Raw genomic sequence first — 21,677 nt, forward strand, 5'->3', positions numbered from 1 at the left:
TGTACGGGGTATGTGTTTTTTTTTGTGTGTGTGTGTGTGTGTCTCGATTCTCGATAATTGGCATGGAAAAACATGAACAAAAGAAATAAATATCTAAAGTGGAAGGGAAGCTTTGGAGGGAGTGACTTTGACATGGAGAGGGAGGTCTCGAGTTCGAATCTCGATTGTCTCCTTGTGTTGTCCCAAAGAAAAAGCCAAAAAAAAATCCATTTGTTTTTATTTTAATGAAACACGACTCTTTCTTCTCTAAGAAAACAGAGCGTTTCTTATTGTCTTCCTCTCTCTCTCTCTCTCTCTCTCTCTCTCTCTCTTGATCACAGTCAAATCTGTGAATAGATAGACCAGAAATGAGAGACGATCTTACCCAATAAGGGAGAACAGAGCACTTCCTCTGTTTGAAGAATCATTGTTTTCTCTCTCACCCCCCCCCCCCCCCCCCACCCCCCCTTTCTTTTGTTCTAGCTATGGCGAGACCGAGAACTTCAAATGGAATTCTGCGTTATTTGCATCCTTCATATTACTTAAAGAGACCTGCCCGTCTCGCTTATTTCTTCATTCTTCTTGTTTTGTTGACATTTGCAGTGTGGGATAGACAAATCATGTTGAGAGAACACGAGGTACAGAATGCTAAATCTTTTGATCTATAATTTTGTTTCATTCCAAATATTTTTGCAAATTCTGATGTTTTGATGTAAAAATTCCTCCAAAACCTTATATAAACATCGTTCCAAGTTTATGATAGAAGTTCTCGTTTACAATATGTTCCAAAATATTGTTGAAAATGAGATGCTATGATATGATTATCTAGTCTAAATCTTGCTGATCCTATGACAATAATTATTCATTGTAAATCTTGTAGAATTTTAATGTTATGATAGAGTCATAAATCTACAGTCAAGGTCATGCAATGCCAAATGTTTTTTGATCTAAAATTCGTTGCAGTTGAGGTCTTGTTGAGAATTTGTTTTTTATGCCAAAATTATTTTCAGTCTAGAAGCTTGTTGAAATTGGTTGCGATGATAGTAATCTTTCAAACCTCTAATCCATCATTCTAAATCTTGATTGAAATTTGATATAATATTTTGAGTCTTAATCTTGTTGAACTTTGAATAAGAGTTTGTTACCTATGTTATGGAATCTTGAACAGGTTGTATAATTAGGTTTGTAGGATATGCTCAAATTTATATAGCGACAGAGTTCTTAGACGGTTTATTTTATATCTTGTTGAAAATTTGAATACAAGATGGTTATTTATGTTATGGCATCTTGAACAAGTTGTGTAACTAGGGCAGAAGAACATGCTCAAATTTATGTAGAGACTGGACTTATAGATCCTTCATTCTAAATCATTTTGAAACTTTGATATAGTATTTTGAGTCTAAATCTTGTTGAGTTTGAATACAAGCTGGTTATTTAAGTCAATGCATCATGAACAGGTTGTATGATTTGGCAAGTAGGATATGCAAATTGAATTAGAGGCAGGGCTCATAAAAATGTATATATGTGCATCTAGGAAATGTGTTTTCAAAGATGTATTTAGCATCAATGTATCCACCTGCTTAGGGAAAGTTGTGCACCTTTTCTGAATCAAGGTAGTACCATAGACGTACAGTACTCATCATTATTCAAGGAATCATCATATAGAGAGAAGAACATGATCAAGGTTTCCCCATAGATTTTGGATTAACAGTTATCACATGAGTGAATCAGATGACTTTAAGTGAGCACTATTTCTTCCCTTTAATAAACATACCTCTATCACGTGAATCATAAAGGTTAGATGATTGGTATCAAAGGGCTAGATGATTGGCATTGATGGGTTTCGATTTTAGTCACTACCTCCACTATAGCACCAGATGTCTTGCAGTAACATTGATTAAATTATAAGCAGTCGATTCATTTGGGAATCTTTTTTGCAGGAAGAAATTGCAAAATTAAATGGGATCAATGAAGACCTAAACGAGAAGGTAAATCCATGCATATAAATACATTTCCCGTTCTGACATAGAAATTAGAATAGATACCTTTCAAATTTCGTAATTTATGTTATTTTGCAGCTAGATGGAATGAGGAAGCTTTTGGGTGATCTAGGGCGACCAATTTTTGGAGACACACCAAAAGTATTGACTCGTAGGGTTACACAAGGAAAAGATTTTGAGGATAGTGACCCAGAGACAAGAGAAAGAAGAGACAAAGTTGAGGCTGCAATGGTTCATGCATGGAGTTCCTATGAAAAATATGCATGGGGTATGGATGAACTTCTGGTATGGAGTTTTTGTTTTTGAATTGGATATGTTTTTTTTCTCATCAGTTTGAATCTCTTCTGTTTTGTTCTGAGTTGCAACCACCCTTACAGCATACTCTTTCCATGTATGCAGCCACAGTCACGGTCAGGATCAAATGATTTTGGGGGACTTGGGGCAACTATTGTAGACTCTTTGGATACGTTATATATCATGGGCTTGAACGACCAATTTAAGAAAGCTAAAGAGTAAGTATTCACCTATTTTCTAATACTATAGTGAATGGATATCTAAACTTTTAAAGTTGAGCCTCAAATTCTTAAATTAACTGACAGATAGTAAGTCGACACACTCAACCATATGACATTAGAGAATTTAAACTTGAACAGAAGAAACCCTTCAAATGGAAGGTTAATGAAGATTGATACTATCCATCTTTAAGGACCCAAATAAAGAGTAAATAAGGTCTAAGATTGAAGTGCATTTCTGGGAAGCCGAGACACAATTTTTTGTTGGAAGATTTTTTCTTGTCTTTCACTTTTGCTGTGACAGATTTCTCATTCTCTTCTTGTTTGCTGGATTGTTCTCTTCATGGTTTTGTATGGTGTGTTTCTATTCTAGAAGATAAAACGTTGTTTTAGTATATTACTACTTCTTGGAAGGGCGCACTTGCAGGATGCCATTGAGAAAACTTAGAAGATGAGAAATTATTGGTGCCAAGTGTAGTTTTTTGCAGGATCATCACATCTATTCAGATCTATGACATCTGAATTTCAAAAAAGTACTTTATTTCTTTTTTACAAATATCTTGAAGCATGAATATTTTGATAAAGAATTAGCAATTTTTGTTGGATGTATTACTGAACAACAACTTTATCAAGCTCAAAGCTTCTAGTCTACAATAGCATGAAGTAATTGACAGTGTCTGTGTTTTTATGTAGTATAGATTTGCACTAACCTTATCTGCATATTTGTAGATCTTAAGAATTTGTAATTTACGGAATTCATGCCAAAATGCAACTCCTCAATTTGTTATGCCTCTAAATGTTGCAGATGGGTAGAGGTTCATATGACTTTTGACAAGCATTATGATGCCAGCGTGTTTGAAACAACCATCAGGCAAGTATTTTCAGGTTTGTATTCCAAATCTCATAATAATCACAAGACTGCTTATTTTTTATTTGCTTTTGGTATAGAGTGCTTGGAGGCCTCCTTAGTGCATATGACCTTTCTGGAGACGGCATGTTTCTTGACAAAGCAAAGGATTTGGCGGATAGATTGTTACCTGCATGGAACACACCAACAGGAATACCATATACAACAATAAACTTAGCAACTGGTCTTGCACATAATCTAGGCTGGACAGGGGTATGTAAGCTGTTTTTGTGCATGTATTTCCATTTGGTCGATATAGTTATTTCAGATTTCCTTACAAAAACTTTGCTTCGCAGGGATCAAGTGTATTGGCAGATTTGGGAACTGAACAAGTAGAACTAATTGCACTTTCACAACGGACAGGGAACCCCAAGTACATGGAAAAGGTCTGCTAATAAAATCCCCCCACTTGAAAATGTGATATTTTTCATTTAAGGGAACTAACTGTGAGAAAAGCTGTTAATAGCAGCAGCGGAACAGTTGTTAGAACAAAATAGACACAGCCAAGTTGTGAGAAGGCTGTTAGACAGCAGTAGAAAAAATGGTTGCAAAGAGTAGAGACATAGCCAAAGAGTAGAGCTTGTTTTTAAGTAGCAACAAAGATAAAAGTCTTTACAAAAGAGGCTGGTATAGCCTATTTATACAAAATTGGGGAAAGTGGGTGAAATTGTTGTTTGGTAGTTAAGTGACTCTTGTACTACCAAACAAGTACAATAAACTAAGAATAAGAGGGAATATCTTGGAAAAATTGGAAGAGAGAAAAGGCATTTAAAGCATTGCAAATTCTAGAGAGAGAAGAATCTAGGAAGAGAGAGAATGTAGAACAGAGATAATAAAGATGAAAGAGAGTGCATGTCTAGAGTTGTCACTCTCCAATACCTTCTCTCAGCTCCAGAACGACGGTCCAACATTGAATTGACCGAGGAGCTAATCAATGGCTTGCCTTGGAAGTGGCTTAGTAAATAAATCAGGCACACTTTCTTCAGTAGTACAATATGCCAAGTTGATGACTTGTGATTTCACTAATTCACGAACAAAATGTTAGTGCACTTCGATATTTTTTGTTCTACTATGAAATGTTGAGCTATGTGCCAAGGCACAAGCACTTTGGTTGTCGGTGAAAACTGCAATAGGAGAGTCTTGCAAAACACCAATGTGAGAAAACAATTGCATTAACCATAGCAACTCACAACAAGTATCCAAGTAAGCTTGATATTCAGCTTCTGTCGATGATGTAGAAATTGAGTTTTGCTTCTTCGATTTCCAAGAAATCAAGCATGAACCTAACATAAAACAATAGCCAGATGTGGACTATCTAGAATCAATATCACCTGCCCAATCAACGTCTGAGTAGCCAACAAGCTCAATGCAGCCTATAAAAAAGAGACCATAGTTGTGTGTGTTGGCCAAATACCTAAGAACTTGAATAACTGCTTGCCAATGACTTTGTCTCGGAGCACTTGAGAATTGGCTGAGAATACTCACTCTATAGGACAAATCAGGCCTGGTATAACTTAAGTGAAGAAGAATACTCACTCTATCTTCAAATATGGGAGAATCATCTTCACGAGATAGCTTTGAGTTAGGATCCATTGGACAAAAGAGTGGCTTGCAATTTGACATGACATAGGTGTCAAGGAGTTGCCTGAGATACTTATGTTGGCTGAGGAAGATACCGCCATGTGATTGATAGACCTCCATACCTATGAAGTAATGGAGAAGTCCTAGATCAGTCATTTCGAATGTGGTTTTGAGGTTAGCACAAAGCTCCTTGATTTTAGAAGCAAGAGACCCTGTAATTAGAAGGTCATCAACATATAACATGATCAAGCATAGTAGATTTTCTTGGGAAAAGACATAGAGATTGCTGTCAGCATGACAATGCTTAAACCCAAGTGAGAGAAAGAAGGTATCAAATTTGTCATGCCAAGCTTTGGGAGCTTGCTTTAAGCCATACAAGGCTTTGTGTAACCTGTAGACCATGTTGTTCTGCTCTGAAATCTCGAAGCCTGGAGGCTGTTCAACATAAACCTCCTCTTTCAAGTCACCATTAAGGAAGGCTGACTTGACATCCATTTGAAAGATGGGCCATTTGTTGTGAGCAGCAAGTGTGAGCGCATCAAATAGAGGTGTACCTTGCTGTTGGAGCAAAAGTTTCCTCGTAATCCACTCCTTCGATTTGTGAGTAGCCTTTTGCAACTAAACGTGCCTTGTGCTTATCTGAAGTACCATCAGCATGGTACTTGGTCTTGAAATGCAAGGCACGTGTAGCACATCTTGAAGAACGACAGGTTTGTCATTTGACGAAGTGTTAAGAAACACATTACCCACACACGAAGCCTCAATGCTTGAGGCATCTCCTATGGAGATTTGGGAGGAGCTAGGCTTCACATCATGCAAAATGGATTTGTCATAAGTCATGTGTGCAGTGGCACCACTGTCTACTAACCATTCATCGATGATTGAGGTAGTTGTTCCAGCCAAATGTGAAGAATGTTCCTCAATGCCAAGGAAAACTGTTTCTTTGGCTGAGTGGACCAAGTTTGATTTTGATGTAGGTTGACTTTCGGTAGAAGATTTCTTGGCATTGTCCCTTTTCTTTTTTCGGTAGTCGGGCTGAATGTGACCTTTGTAGCCACAATAATGACAAGTGAGCTCCTTGTAGGCTGGGTTGTTTGGTGGTCTTGGATTCGGTTTGTTGTAGGAGTTGCCATTTTGCTTCTACTTGCCTTTACTCTTCTCATGTAGAAGCGTCTCATTGGAAGTTTGAGCACTTTTCTTCCTTGTTTCCTTGTCTTGTAGCATGGCAAGAAATATATTCATATCAGGTGTGTTGGGATGAAGAGAAATTGTGTCACAAAAGGCTGAGATTGACTCAGGCAACTTTATCATTAGACGATGCACAAACTCAACTTTAGTTAACTTGCTTCCCAAAGAAACTAGTTCCTTTTGGAGAGTAACAAATTGTGTTATTTGATCCATGACGTTGGGAGTGTCATGAATCTTGAGATTTGCTAGTTGGCTCTCAATAGCTATCATTTGAGCATGATTAGCTCGATGATAGCTCTTTTTGATGGCTGCCCATAGTTCATTGGCTGTCTCTTCATCTGTATCTTGAAATTGACGAGCAATGCTCGGTTTAATGTTAAACATGAGGAAAGCATGAGCACAAGAATCCTTATCTAGCCAAGCGTCAATCTCAGCGTTAGATGAGCCAACAACTGATTTGGTTGAAGAGGATGAAGTTACCGGTGGTTTCTTGTCACTACCATTGACCACATTCCATAGACGATGGTGCTGTAGCAAGGTCTTTATTTGCAGTTTCCAATCCAAGTAATTGTGAAACAATGGTGGCATGTGAGGCCATGGATATCCTCCTCTTAAGCTACAACTGGACAATTTGCAGCGGCTGTAAGTAGATGCTCAGGGTCTTTCTACTCCTCCCTAGATGCTAGGCGAGGCTCAGATGAGGGGAAAAGAAAAAAGAACCTCTATAGGGTTGGGAGGGAGGGATAAAAGAAGATAGGTCTGTGTGCTCTTTGGCAAAAGAAATCAGGCTGAGGATATGGAGACCTCACTGCTCTGATACCATGTGAGAAAAGCTGTTAATAGCAGCAGCGGAACAGTTGTTAGAACAAAATAGACACAGCCAAGCTGTGAGAAGGCTGTTAGACAGCAGTAGAAAAAAAAGTTGCAAAGAGTAGAGACACAGCCAAAGAGTAGAGCTTGTTTTTAAGAAGCAACAAAGATAAAAGTCTTTACAAAAGAGGCTGGTATAGCCTATTTATACAAAATTGGGGAAAGTGGGTGAAATGGTTGTTTGGTAGTTAAGTGACGCTTGTACTACCAAACAGGTACAATAAACTAGGAATAAGAGGGAATATCTTGGAAAAAGTGGAAGAGAGAAAAGGCATTTAAAGCGTTGCAGATTCTAGAGAGAGAAGACATTTAAAGAGTTGCAGATTCTAGAAGAAAGAAAGAAAGAAAGATATATTAACGTCTTTTAAGAGGCCAAAATGGCCTATAAGACCAAATAAGAGATTACATCTTGAGTGTTGTCTTGTCTTTGAGAACAAATCAAAATAAAATAAATATTACATAGTAAATATAAAAGTAAATAAGATGATGAAAAGAAAGAAAGATATATTAACGTCTTTTAAGAGGCCAAAATGGCCTATAAGACCAAATAAGAGATTACATCTTGAGTGTTTTCTTGTCTTTGAGAACAAATCAAAATAAAATAAATATTACACAGTAATTATAAAAGTAAATAAAATGAAAAGAGAAGAAACGAGGGAATGTGGTTTTTGGCACATGTGAGATTCTCAAGTTAGGTATATTGTAGCTTTTGTCTCCGAAAGATCTCTAGCATAGGTCGATCTAGAATGGAAATGTCTCCGAAACGAGGGAAGCACCTACGAGGGCAGGAGATAATGACTTTTATCTAGGAAGAATCTAGGAAGAGAGAGAATGTAGAACAGAGATAATAAAGATGAAAGAGAGTGCAGATCTGGAGCTGCCACCCTCCAACACTAACAAGGTTATTCCCCTAGAAGGAATAAGTAAGATGTCTTTCTTTGAAATCTTGAATATGAGAACAAAATTGGCCTATGAGACGAACCATGTTATGCATCAGTTATACAAGTCTGCATGTTTAGTGTGGATATAACACATGAAGTAATGTGGTATGAAGAGCCCCTGTGGTACTATCTTTGTATCAGAAAGGATGAGACCTGATGTATCATCAATGTGATGATTATGATGAGTTTGAATCTTCCTGATGTCAAAGAAAATGAAGGGTCAGAAACATAAAATGGGATCTGGCTGGCATTTCGTAACTGTGGACTGGCCAAATCAGAGTAACAGAATTTGTGAACCATCTCCATCAGTTGGGAATTATATGTTTCCAATGCATCATGATGTACATCCACAATCCACATGAGGAAGTATCTTCAAAACAATTGAGCCTCAAAACTGCAGTTAGTAACTGTTCTTTGAATGTTTTTTTTAGAATGAAGTGGGCAACCTTTCAGGCCCTAGCAAGAGATGTCCACTTACGCCTGCGCACACCGCTTTTTAGATAGGTCACATTGGTGTATTGTCTTTGAGCCTTCTCCCATCAATTCCATTTAATGTATACAAATTAATGGTGCAATAGTAGTTCCTTGTGCCTCCCATAATTGCCACATAAATGTTTCGTTAGGACATTTTTGCCCCTAGAACTAAGCCAGAATGTAAGTTGATTGAACACTGCTAGTTCATATTACCACTCTTAAGTCTTCTATTATATTCTGGGGCTTTCCAAGATATGCTGATTATTAGTATCTTTTGCTCAGAGGTTGGTCATCTCAGCTTCACTTTCAATAATTGCTACTGATCAAGCATTCTAAGCAAACCCATCAAAATGATGTGTCCATAATACAATAGTTTCCTCTTTATTCCTAAGTATGTAGTTTTGGTTAGCGGTTTCTTCCCCTTTTCCGTTTTCTTCATACCCTATGATAAGCTCTGTAAAGTTGTGCTGTAAATATACCTTTTTTAGTTCATCAAGGTGCATTTATGAGTTTAGCTGGAAATATTAATAAGATTTTATCTTTTTAGTTCATCAAGACCATTTGAATATAATTTATGAGTTAACTAGAAATATTACTAACATCTTATCTTTTTCAGGCCGAAAATGTAATAAATAAGCTCAGGGAGGTTTTTCCATCTGATGGACTGCTACCCATGTTCATTAGCCCAGATAGTGGGAGGCCTACTACGTCAAAGGTTACATTTGGTGCAATGGGTGACAGGTGAATATACTTACAGGAAAGCAGTGTATTTGTCATTGCTGAATCATTATATGCATTTATATGTGCAGATTGTAGGTTAAAACTAAGTATTGATGCTATTATTAAATGTAATCAATTAATATGTGAAGCATGATGGAATATACTCATCAGCTGAAGATTTATTCCACAACTTGATAGATGATTCAGCCACCAATGTCAGAATATATCAATGATAAAGAAATTGCTCAAATTTTCCTTTTTGACCAAAATTTTCCCTACTTCTCATGCTGTGACTTGAAGACTTCCATCAATTCTTATTTTGGCCAAAACTATGGGTGAAGACAGGAGTGTAGGCGAATTACCTTCCTAAAATCCAGTCATTGTATTCTATATTCATTTATAGTCATTATTTTTATATTATGGAAGAAATTTCAGAGTTATTGCATCTGTTAGAGTGATTGATTATCTTTGTGTCTTTGCAGTTTCTTCGAATATCTTCTGAAAGTTTGGGTCCTAGGAAACAAGACAGCACCCGTAAAACATTACAGGTTCAAGTCTTGAGCATTTTTCTTGATTTTGTTCGAGTCTTCTGTCTCATTCTCTTTGTCATTTAATTCTAGGGATATGTGGGAACAATCAATGGAAGGTCTTATGACTTTGACAAGGAGGTCAACCCCATCCAATTTCTTATACATCACTGAACGTTCTGGTGACTCATATATAGATAAGGTATGGCTGACTATTAGGTTTTGTGTTAAGTGTCATAGTAAAGGTGCAATAGCTATATATTGCATGAATTGCAGGCTTTATCTTATGTGGAACCACCTCTGAGTTTATCTTTATCTCCCCAAATCCCGTTCATTTTTTGTTATTTCTCCTGATGCCCGTAGAGAACCCTAGAAAAAGAAAAAAAGGGATGAATAGATAATGTAATTGATCAAATAGTTCATATAATTGAGGAAAGGGGGATGGATTGACCATATATTTACCCAAATAGCAAAAGATAATTGCTTGTGGAGAAGTTGACCAGGGTCCTGTGGGGGTATTTTGGGGAAATAAAGGCAAATTGGGTGGTATTTCATACCTAGGCTGTATTTTATATGGAACAACCCTTGAGTTTTTTTGTTATCTCCCTACATTTTTTATTTGCCCAGATGCCCCTGATCAACCATAGATAGATAGAAAGAAGGAAAGAGAAGGGGGATGAATCAATAGTATAATTGATCAAATAGCAAAGGGGGATGGATTGATCATGTAATTACCCAAATAGGAAAAGGTAATTAATTGCAAAGGAGTTGACCAAGTTCCTGTGGGTATTTTGGAGAAATAAAGAAAAATATGGGTGATATTTTATAGCTACATGATTACCATATCTGCTTTATTGCAGATGGACGAGCTTGCTTGTTTTGTACCTGGGATGCTTGCACTTGGCTCAATGGGTGCTAGTCCTGAGAAGAAATCAAAATATCTCGATGCTGCGAAAGAGGTATTGAATCTGTCAGCATCTTGAGATAGAGTAGAAGTGTTAAATGTTTTAGTTACCAAAAGATTATTTGATTGAAACCAGAGGACAGAAGTATTGAACCTTTTGGCATCTCTAAGTGGTATAGAAGAGTTAACTTTTCTATCTGCCAAAATATTATTTTCTTCTTTTTAATAGTTTCAAAGTTTATGGTATTTCCTTTCAGTATCAAAACCACACATGCAATGTCTCTTTGTATTTGTAACTTTGTAGTTAGTGTGTATTGCACTTATTAGCTCCAATTTTTTGTAGTAGATGCAGATATGTAATTCTAAATTTCTGTAGCTATACAGCCTTGCATCTGATTGCATTGTTACAAGCTATGTGCAAACATACAATTATGTTTTTGTACTCGTATGTTATTCCACATTCCTAGAAACTTGCATGATTTTTTGTTATGATATATCTTCACTTGAATATGCAAATGTTCTCTATGAATTCCCCTTTTTTACTCCACATAAGGTGAGAAATGCATTGATAGGCTACAATTTGGAAAGGCCCAAGATCATGATGAATTGGTAGCAAGCATTTTATCTATATCCGTGACACATTGGTCTCGTTTTCTTGCATACATCTTTAATAGAGCTGTGTGCCATATTCAAGAGTGGAGAGCCTGATAACTATATGGTTTGATCCTTGAGTCAGAATGGAGTGTATGGACAGAGAAATGGCTGCTGTTCAGCTGGACTGGCAGGTTTTGGAATGGGGCTTACACCTTGGATCACATATTGACCATCCCAGCCCTCATCAAGCAGAAGAAGAAAGAAAGAAAGATATATTAACGTCTTTTAAGAGGCCAAAATGGCCTATAAGACCAAATAAGAGATTACATCTTGAGTGTTGTCTCGTCTTTGAGAACAAATCAAAATAAAATAAGAAGAAACTATAAAATGAGAACCTATTGTTGCTTTGTGGATTTCAGGAAAGTTTATGACACTATACCGTCTGCTTGAATCGTGCAGCGACGAGAAGCTTTTGGTGTCCGAATAGATATGGAATGGGCAATCTATGCACTCCATGAATCATCGTCAAAAAAATTGCGCACTCCTAATGGCTTATCAGAGATCATGGCTAGCGAAGGATGCTCATTATCATCTGATCTCTTTTGTCTTTATATAGATGAGATATTATTTATGTAAAGAGGTTGGGTGGTTCAGGACCATGCTTAGCAGTTAGTAGCCAGACCGATGCTACTATATGCTGATGACATCTTGTTGATCTCTGACTTTCAGAGGACAATGACGACATTTAAATGCTATATAATCATTTTATATAGATAAAGATTTATCAATCAACCTTGATAAGGCCAAAGTGATGGTGTTTACTACCACTCAAGAATGAGTAACAAGATCAGAATTGCATTTCTTAAAGGTCACATACACATGATCCTACACATATCTAGAAGTAATCTTTGTTGGGCCTTACTTCTTGTGCTTCGATTTCCTTGTGGATATGCAACCCTTGGTGACCTTGAAAGACAATGTGCTCATCCAGTTCTGAGAACTACAAACTAAATTGTGGTGGTTTGATACATTGGCAACACCAACACTTCTCTATAGAGTAGAAATTTGTGGATTGAGCCTTCATAGGGCGCATAACTGGACAAATTTGGAGAGACCATTTAGTCGATGATTGCATGCATGATAAGGAAGGAGCTAAGCGCCCCATGATATAATCAGGGCAGAGATGGGAGCAGCCCCAATAGTGACTGATGCTTTATTTTGATTAGTGACTGGTATCCAACGTATTTGGGATCTCCCTAAGCAAAGGGGTTCAAGGCAGGCACTTGCACCATCAAAACAACTTACTGAACCTGGAATAAACGTGACTAAAGTGGAAAAGACCAGGATGATCTTAGCTGATATCATTAAATTGGATAATGAACAAACATGGATGAGCTCCACAAAATCTCTTATAAGGCACTCTTTTTACATATGTCGCAAGATGGATTTATTATGAAGCCTTCCATTCCATAGTGTGATAGGGCAGCTCAGGACCATATTAGTTTGAGATAGGCAGATATGCACACAAATCTATGGAAGAATGAATATACTGATTGTGGCATTGGGAGGTGGAAGAATGTGTTTGCCATTGTGATCAGTTGTGCCATTTTTTCTATTAAGTAGATATCGTTGCCTCTTTAAAGAAGGCATTGACTCACTATACACGGTAATGGAATACAAAGACCAATAGTGCTTGGAATTGCCCTTGCCAGATATCAAGAGACAGAGAACTTTTTGGAGGACAACAAAAGAGCAAAGAACATTCATGACTTCCTTTCCTTCTCATGCTACATGTCAATCAAGAACTACAAAAGTGGGTCTCTACCAGGACACTTGAAAAGGATTACAATAGGTCAGGCAATGGCAATGTGCCGTGCATGTTGCCACTGACCATAGGGACCATGGCCTCATCACCTGTCTTGACAAATTAAGGCCATTATCACCCAGCACCGAAGGTGATGCCCTCACTTTGAAGATCTTGATTCCCTCCATCTTGGAACGGTTCATGTTGGAGATTTTTCGAAGGCAAAAGTCTCAGTCATCTAAGTGCAGAATCTTGAGTTCTTACATATCTTGATTCTTTACTCCATGCTTAATTGTATTTATTTTGATCTGTTTTTCTCAAAGATGAGAGAACATTTTAAGAAGTAATCTCTTATTTGGTCTTATAGGCCATTTTGTCATCTTAAAACATGCCAATATAGCTCCATCTTGATTCCCTCCATCTTGGAACGGCCCATGTTGGAGATTTTTCGAAGGCAAAAGTCTCAGTCATCTAAGTGCAGAGTCTTGAGTTCTTACATATCGTGATTCTGTACTCCATGCTTAATTGTATTTATTTTGATCTGTTTTTCTCAAAGATGAGAGAACATTTTAAGAAGTAATCTCTTATTTGGTCTTATAGGCCATTTTGTCATCTTAAAACATGCCAACATAGCTCTCTTTCATTATTTCGGTTGTTTGATTGGCATAACATTTGGTCTTTTCTGACACAGATTGCAAAAACATGCTACAATTTCTATCAACGAACACCAACTAAACTTGCAGGAGAAAACTATTTATTCAGAGAAGGCCAGGTATTAGTCTGGATATTTCTTTGGCCACTTTACAATTTTTCTGGGATTGTTGCACACACATAAATATTTTTCTAACTAAAATTGAACAGGATATGATGGTGGGCACATCATGGAACATCTTAAGACCAGAAACAGTGGAGTCATTGATGTACCTATGGCGCACAACTGGAGATAAGGTTTATCGAGATTGGGGTTGGGATATTTTTCAAGCTTTTGAGAAGCAATCACGCATTGATTCTGGATATGTGGGTCTACGAGATGTAAGTGATCTGTTGCATAATGTTTCGATATGGTAATATATGTTCCTTTTTAGTATGACTCTCACCGAGTCACTGTTTGCTTCCTGAAAGATTGTAAATACATTTGTCAATCATGTGTTCAGGAACAAAATCAAGCAGAAAATAATATAAAATTTTTACGATATTCTGATCAATTTTGTCACATTTTTACATAAGTTCATTTCATTTTATGTGATGAAAAGATCAAAAAGAAAGAAAGAAAGAAAGAAAGATTGTTTTTTGTGGTTGAGCAGGTGAACTCTGGTATAAAGGATGACAAAATGCAGTCCTTTTTCTTGGCTGAAACGCTGAAATATCTCTATCTTTTGTTTTCGCCATCGGATGTGATCTCTCTGGATCAATGGGTTTTCAACACCGAAGCTCATCCTATCAGAATAGTAAGTAGAGATCCAAAAGAAGAATCTGATAACCAACAAAAGGGGGAAAGCACATACACCATACCACGTCGAAAGATTGGAGAATCACAGAATGCCCAAGGTGCTAAACTTGATAAAATCAAGAACGTTCTTCTGGGGACAAGGCATAACAACAATCTTTATGGCAGGAGAGAAGGGAGAGAACACTTCTGAACCATGTAATATTAGTGATCTCTCCTTGTAGTAATAGATTTTTAACTTACATTAAAATTACTAGCTTTATAAGGTCTATACTACTTATTAGTATATACCTTTGATTTTTGTTTTTCCTACCAAGAAGATAAAAACGAGATGTTAAAAAATGTTAAATACTCGGGAAGGATAAAGTCAGGGACAATTTAATGGGCAAACTGATTGTTGTCTCCCCCACTTCCTCGATCTTGTTCAAACGTGCATGTATTCGAGAGACCCTTCATGATCCTGACATTATTACGGTTTTCAAATTTGATTGGAACAAGGTGTGGTGTACACAGTAAATATTTGACCTTGTTATTTAATTCAGAAGTTGTTTCCTAGTTTAAAGTGAGATATGCACAATTAGTTATTTCTAGAAAAAATGAGGATTGCCAATTCTTTCCAAGAAAATGGCTTCAATTGCATCTCGGCAACAACGAGCTCTCTAACAACATTTTCATGTTTATTTGTATAATCTGATAAAATATCAAACCAACAATTACATTTCCTTTGCAAAAAGTACCCTTCTCCGTGTCCTTCAATTTTATTCAAAACATAGTTCTGCAAGTATTTAGTCTGAAGTTTCCGAACATAAATACTCTTTGCAAAATTTGATGCAGGAATATCATAGTACTCAGAGAAAATAATTATCATACTGTAAATTGGATGATTGTTGTAAACGATGTGTTCCATATTGATTCTATGATTGTTTAAAGATTTCAAGATGATACAGAACACCGTAGCTATTGTAAGTTTTTGGAAAACTGAAGTTTTGACAACAAATACAGTCGTGATGATTTGAGCGGTTCTTCGCCAGAGCCTCAGCTATAGATTTCATCAAAGGAATCTGGCAAGACAAATTCAATCATGATAAATTCTAGCACTCATTTTAAACTGCGAGCTAGTATTCATTCTTTTGGGGGGAGTGGGGCTTGTTGGTTTTGCAGTGTTGGAGAATGTTCTTAAAATTTTGGTCAGTATGAATATGCTATATTTGAGAAGCGAGAGATAATGTTTCCAAATATAGACCCAAGACTATCAAATTTCATGCCAAAATTGGAGTCCTAATAAGCTTTTTGGTCTTGTTTTGGATACCATTGATTTGCATTTTCTTGTACAAAATGCTTCTCACAAAATGATTTCCATAGAAGAAACCGATTCTTCTAGAGAACAGAAGGAAAAACCTTCCCCTAACCCTAATCCGATTCAACTCTATGTCGTTGCTTATACCCTTAAAAAGCATGAAACTCTTCATGCCAAGTTGCCCTGAAAGCTTTATTTTGAGTTGAAATAACTTATTTCTCTCAAGTGATAAATACAGCTCACAGTTACTAGCCATGGATCCTCCATCATCATATCAGCACAATCTCTCTCTTATTGAGAGTGCATCAAAGTCTGGAGAGGATTTCTGGCTACGTAGACAAGAGTCAAAAGAAGAAACAGAGGAAGAGATAGAGAAGAAATATGCAGCATATTTAAGGAAAGATGCATATGGAGCTATGGGGAGAGGAGAGATTTGTATGAAAGAGAAAATCCTTCTCGGGCTTGCTCTATTCACCATCGTTCCTCTCAAAGTGGTTCTACTCTTTGCAACTGTTATACCATATTACCTTTTATGCATTCTGTTAACACTATTCCATAGCCATAAATCTACATCAAGGCATGGTGTCACTACTAAGTACAGGTGGTGTTGTCACCATAATGGTGTCTTTGGTCATAGAGATGGTGGTGGAATGACCCATAATATATCTTTTGAGAAAGAAAATAAGGAAAACATTCTACAGAATTATACTGATGATGCTGATGCAAATGGAACGTATGTGAATTTGCATGGATTTTGTCGGTGGCTGGTTGTAACTATGGGGCGTTATGTGTCACGAGTAGTGCTTTTCATTTTAGGGTTTTATCGGATCAAAGTTATATTCCGTGGTGGCGTTTCTAGAACATCTGAGGTATTTTGATAACAAAATGAAAACGCTTAACACGAATTCTTTATGCATTGTAAGTTGTGTTCATAAAGACTGGTTTTTATCTGTTGTTTAGGACGTGATCAATTATCTATAGAGATGTTGAAGAAATTCGAAACAAAATTGTGAAGATCTTCTTTTGCTTCTTCATTTAGGTCTTGATAAAATCCAGAATCGGATGATGAAAGAAATCATACATTGAGAGTTATATGCTTCCTTATTTGTGTAATCAATTCAGTAAAAACACAAGTCTTTATGCGTTCAAAGTGTTCATAATACGGTTTATTTTGTCTTGTTTAGGTTTTATAAGTTCAGTATTGAGATGGATGAGTCTGAATATGATGGAAGAAACCCAAGCCTTTATGCATGGAGAGTGGTCATAATATGGTTCCTCGTCTTTATGCATTCTAAGTGATAGTATGAAGATCCTTTTTCTCTTATTTAGACTTGAACAATTCGGTAAAAAAAACCTAATCTTTATGCCTTTATGCATTGAGAGTGGTCATAATATGGTTCCTCAGTAAACATCAAGGTCTTTATGCATTCTATAGTATGAAGATCCTTTTTCTCTTATTTAGACTTGAACAATTCGGTAAAAAAAACCTAATCTTTATGCATTGGAAGTACTTTTTCGTCTCCCATATTCAAAAACCATCCATCTCTTTACTGAATTTTTTCCCTCACAGTCAAAACCAGTAAATCTTCTTATTGAATTGATCAAGGTAGGATGACTTCGAATATCAGGAGTCTCAACAGATCACTAAAAGAGATGAAAAACAACAAATTGATCAATAGACAGATTGATTGAATTTTGAATGTAGGAAAAACGAGTTCCCAGTGAAATGAACCTGCGACCACTTGTTATAGTCTCGAATCATGTATCTTACGTGGATATTCTTTACCACATGTGGGTTTCATTCCCGGGTTTCGTTGCTAAGGTAAGTAAAGCACCTTAAAAAATAGATTAAGTTTCCATGTTTGTTGATTATCTCAGCACTCTTTACTTATTCCATTATTATGCTGATATGGAATTCTGATTTCTTTTCTATTGATTACTGGCTTTGGTGCTATTGATGATATAAAGAAATCTGTTGCTCATCTACCCATTGTGGGTTTAATCAGGTTGGTTTACCTAATCCATCCATCCCCTTCTTGCGGAAAAATGTAGCGGGAAATTTGTTTCTTATGTACAAGTTTATTCTTTTTTCAGTCAATTGTTAGGATGTGTGTATGTGGAACGGGAAGACAAATTGGTCGATGTCAAAGGTGTATCGGGTATGTATGGAATTCAAAGTTTTAAGATGCATTGAATTTTTGTTGAAAATGAATTTTAAGTGATTGCTTGCTTATAAAACCCTCATAAACAATAGATTTGACAAAATTTGTGACATGCATACCATTGATTGATTTAACCAAGATTTAGCCATCCTACAAAAGGAGAGAACATTTCGTAATGCATGGGCTAGTTATGTTTGGGATATGCAAATGTTAACTCTTATGGTGTTTCTTTGGACATGCTTAGCTTTTGATGGTATGTCCTCCAGGTATTATTCTTGAGAGAGTGCAGACAGGACAATGCGACAAGAATGCATCACCGATGCTTCTTTTTCCAGGTAATCTAAATTAGGTATATATATCATCGAAATTTCTTGTGCACGATGCAAAACCTGATCTTTTCTCATGATGGATAGATTTCTCATGAATTGTCTGTTTTTTTTTTGGTTTTTGTTGCTTGTGACTGATAAGTTTTATGCATCATTAATATAATTTTTGCTTTTGATGGATGAAATTTTGCAATATCATGATTTTCTTTCGATTATGATGTGTGCAGAAGGAACGACCACGAATGGTAGCTATTTGCTACCATTCAAAACTGGAGCATTTCTTGCTCGAATACCAGTGCAACCGATCATTCTAAAGTATCGTTACAGACGGTTGAGTCCAGCCTGGGACACCATATCAGGAGTAAGTATTTTTTTTCTTTTGCTATTATATATCTGCATATCTTTGTGCATCTATAATACATATACATGTGCATGTATGTGTGTGTATTTGTGTATACATGTGTACTTTTGCTATTATATGTCTACATATCTTTGTGCATCTATACATATACATATACATGTGCATGCATGTGTATGTGTATTTGTGTGTACATGTGTATGTGTTGGGCGTACTCGGGCATACATGTCCATTGATGTGTACATGCATCTAGACAAACACATATAGCTACTTTCACATAGATTTAATCATTATCACAAATAGGAAATTCATAGTTCAATTGAAGTTTTGGCAGGTTCGGCATGTTATTTTGCTCCTTTGTCAATTCATTAACCATTTGGAGGTTGAGTGGCTTCCTTTATATATTCCGTCGGAAGCAGAGAAACGTGATGCAAAGTTGTATGCTAATAATGTTCGGAGGTTCATGGCCAAAGAGGTGTTTTTTTTTTTCTTGCATACATTTACAAGCTTAATGCAAGTTGTATGCTCATAATTTTCAGAAGTTCACTGTGAAAGACATGAAATTTGTTTTTGTGCATACCTTTTAAGTTTCTCGCCACATATCACACTCATTTTGTTTGATGCTTTTGTTCTGCCCCTTTTTATAGAAGAAGTGGGAATGCCTAAAAAATCTTGAGAGCCAATCAATCTAATGTTTGATATCCATGTGGCTTAACAGGCAGGATTGGTTTTGTCTGACATAGGACTACATGAGAAAAGGATCTATCATACATTTTTGAATGGTAGCTTCCTTAACATTGAGAACATTTACAATTGTTTAAGAAAATATAATTTAGCTTCCAAAACATTAAGAAGATTTGTAATTTTGTTTAAGAATATATATATATGTTTTTTTTTATGCTAGATATGAAGACTTCCGGAGTTGGCTTTGGACAAAACGGTGTGAAAGCATGCAAATCTATGTAAAACGGTTCAAGAAAAATCATGTATAAAAAAAAAGCTCTCCTCTTTACGGATGCTAGCTGGTTCCGAGTTTCTATGCATCTTTCAAAAAACGGGTTTGTATAAGAGATGTGAGTTGTTTAACACATGTTCACAAAGCAAATTGTATATATACAGACTTCTGAAACTTTTAACACATTTTCATAAAAGAATTGTATATAAGAGTTTTGAATCTAATACAATGTGCTAAAAAGTGAAACGAAAAACAATGATTTGAGTTGATGTTTAAGTAAAGAGTGGTTAATGGGGTTTTTTATATTATATAGCCCTATATTTCTTCTCATGTTGAATAAAAAGTGAAATGAAAAACAATGATTTGAGTTTATGTTAAGTAAAAAATGGTTAATGAGGTTTTTTATATTATATATAGCCCTATATGTCTTATGTTGAATCACGGTAAGGATTGCAGAGGTGTTCTTAGGGATCTCGTGGGTGTCTATTTAATGTATTATTGATTCTTTCTTTCGTAAATTCTTCAATGGTTGGGCAAGTAGTTGTATGTTTGATTGGTGCAATCATACATTGGCTTGCATACATGATCGATATTATTGAAAATAAAGAAATAAATAAGTGACAAGATCCCTAAACCCCAATGACATGCTATACTACTACGTATGATCTAGAGATGTACCTTGGATTAGATTAGATGTAGATGAACGATAGTGTGTAACATCAACTTTGCCAAACCACCAAAGTCTCATAGTTTCACAGGGAACTCATAAAAGAAGGTAGCTAGTCCCATATTATAATAATATCTTAAGCCAAAGGCCCCTTGATTGCCACAGAGGTTCCTATGTATTGTTGACCATACTACGGTTCCTCAAATCCTAGGATAATTATCTTTCCTCTATTTATATATTAATGAAAAATAGGCATCCGATCCGAACCTAAAGCTATGTCCATAACATTGCGAGTATGGATTGTAGGCCAAGCTTGAAAAGTGTCGTCGGCATTGAACCTCATCAATTTATATTGGGATTCTATTTTTGTTAGGTGATCTCATGGGCCTAAAACAAGGGGTTTTATAAGAACAATCCTAGGGAGCCTAAGAATATGGATGTCCCAAGACTTAAGTCTCAAACAAGGAAGAAGGTATTGTTTGAAGAGAAATTCTATTGAACTTTTGACAAAAAATGGCTTCATGATTGATTAATGACAATGAGTCAAAAATAGTTTGGTTTTAGACCTAATGCATCCTTAAATTAAATTTACAATGGTGTATTTCTACCTTCAAGTAGGTCTATATGTATATGGTATAATCTTGGAAAGTGCATTGGAATTTGGTGTCACCCCTCTTATCTTGAATTTGATTGTATGATGCCTCATGGAACCAAAATCCAATCTAAACATTACTATTTTGTTATAAGCTTCCCTCATTTACATGTCTTCATTCAAATTCAAAGCCACATCTGCCAAGGTTTGAAATCGCATAAATCACGAGAGACATGTTGTTCAAAATTTAGGTTGCAACTTCCCAGATTCAATAAAATGAGAGGACATTATTCATACTCATGACCAATAACCACCTGGGTTACATCATAAACATGGGTTCACATTGTAATAATCAAGATGCTACACAAAAAAACAGAGTGCAGACATGCGTGATACACATGCATAGATTGATATAAACATATTTACATGTATAATTATCCATTGTAGGTTGGGGTTGGACATTCTTGCATTTGGCTTGGGTTATAATGTTATATAGGCCACAAAGAAACATCACAAGTTTGGACCATGGAAACCCCAAGGTTATGGTTTAGTTTGAAAGGTAAAAGGTATGAATGTTAAGTGGGAGCAACATGGATCAGATTATATATGTAATTACAGAGTTATGGCTGGATAGGAGATGAATTGATTGTACAAAGTCCCAAGCATAAGTTGTTAGAAGCACAAATCATGACACAAATACAGAGGTTTAATAACTGTTTTATACAGTTGTATCGGCGGCAGCCACGCCACCATCATGAACTTCGCCATTGGCACCACCATTACAGCAACACAAGTTATAAAGCAGAGAGAAGATGCCTTCAACAAAGAACCTAAGCAAACAGTAGAGGATACTAGTCCCTATGAAGATCAAA

General features: G+C 36.3%; 2 protein-coding genes and 1 long non-coding RNA gene across 4 annotated transcripts; all 3 read left to right on the forward strand.

Moving 5' to 3' along the window:
* The first annotated feature begins 282 nt into the window (after positions 1-282).
* LOC147867291 (mannosyl-oligosaccharide 1,2-alpha-mannosidase MNS1-like) lies at positions 283-15,010 on the forward strand. Its single transcript, XM_087315088.1, is given in 15 exon segments — positions 283-617; positions 1,920-1,967; positions 2,058-2,264; positions 2,379-2,491; positions 3,297-3,362; positions 3,364-3,435; positions 3,437-3,611; positions 3,695-3,784; positions 9,069-9,193; positions 9,655-9,720; positions 9,793-9,901; positions 10,560-10,658; positions 13,693-13,773; positions 13,863-14,033; positions 14,306-15,010. Coding segments are annotated over 15 exon segments (1,911 nt in total). The 5' UTR covers positions 283-464; the 3' UTR covers positions 14,642-15,010.
* On the forward strand, positions 5,656-7,157 carry LOC147867292 (uncharacterized). The gene is made up of 2 exons (XR_015529340.1): positions 5,656-6,005; positions 6,918-7,157. It is a non-coding gene; the product is annotated as an uncharacterized LOC147867292 (long non-coding RNA).
* A 795-nt stretch (positions 15,011-15,805) lies between the features above and the next one.
* LOC147867293 (lysophospholipid acyltransferase LPEAT1-like) lies at positions 15,806-19,780 on the forward strand. Of its 2 annotated transcripts, none has more exons than XM_087315089.1 (9): positions 15,806-16,614; positions 17,451-17,567; positions 17,714-17,751; positions 17,840-17,904; positions 18,174-18,242; positions 18,461-18,594; positions 18,917-19,066; positions 19,310-19,373; positions 19,496-19,780. In XM_087315089.1, exons 1-9 carry the CDS (start codon positions 16,000-16,002, stop codon positions 19,555-19,557), a joined length of 1,314 nt encoding a protein of 437 aa, XP_087171215.1. In that variant the 5' UTR covers positions 15,806-15,999; the 3' UTR covers positions 19,558-19,780. The 2 variants fall into 2 exon arrangements, with proteins under 2 accessions (XP_087171215.1, XP_087171216.1); XM_087315090.1 differs by having other exon boundaries at positions 15,808-16,614; positions 18,926-19,066.
* Positions 19,781-21,677: the final 1,897 nt, after the last annotated feature.

Source organism: Azolla caroliniana, unplaced genomic scaffold, assembly GCF_043228905.1.
Source record: "Azolla caroliniana isolate FFs.n. ecotype wild unplaced genomic scaffold, voAzoCaro1.0.p SCAF_2, whole genome shotgun sequence".
NCBI lineage: Eukaryota > Viridiplantae > Streptophyta > Polypodiopsida > Salviniales > Salviniaceae > Azolla > Azolla caroliniana.

Excerpts from the sequence above, each read along its gene's own strand:
- LOC147867293 (XM_087315089.1), top strand. The coding sequence starts at position 16,000 with ATGGATCCTCCATCATCATATCAGCACAATCTCTCTCTTATTGAGAGT. Across the intron at positions 19,067-19,309 it reads GGAGGTTCATGGCCAAAGAG|GCAGGATTGGTTTTGTCTGA; the intron begins GTGTTTTTTTTT and ends GTGGCTTAACAG. Across the intron at positions 19,374-19,495 it reads CTATCATACATTTTTGAATG|ATATGAAGACTTCCGGAGTT; the intron begins GTAGCTTCCTTA and ends TTTTTATGCTAG.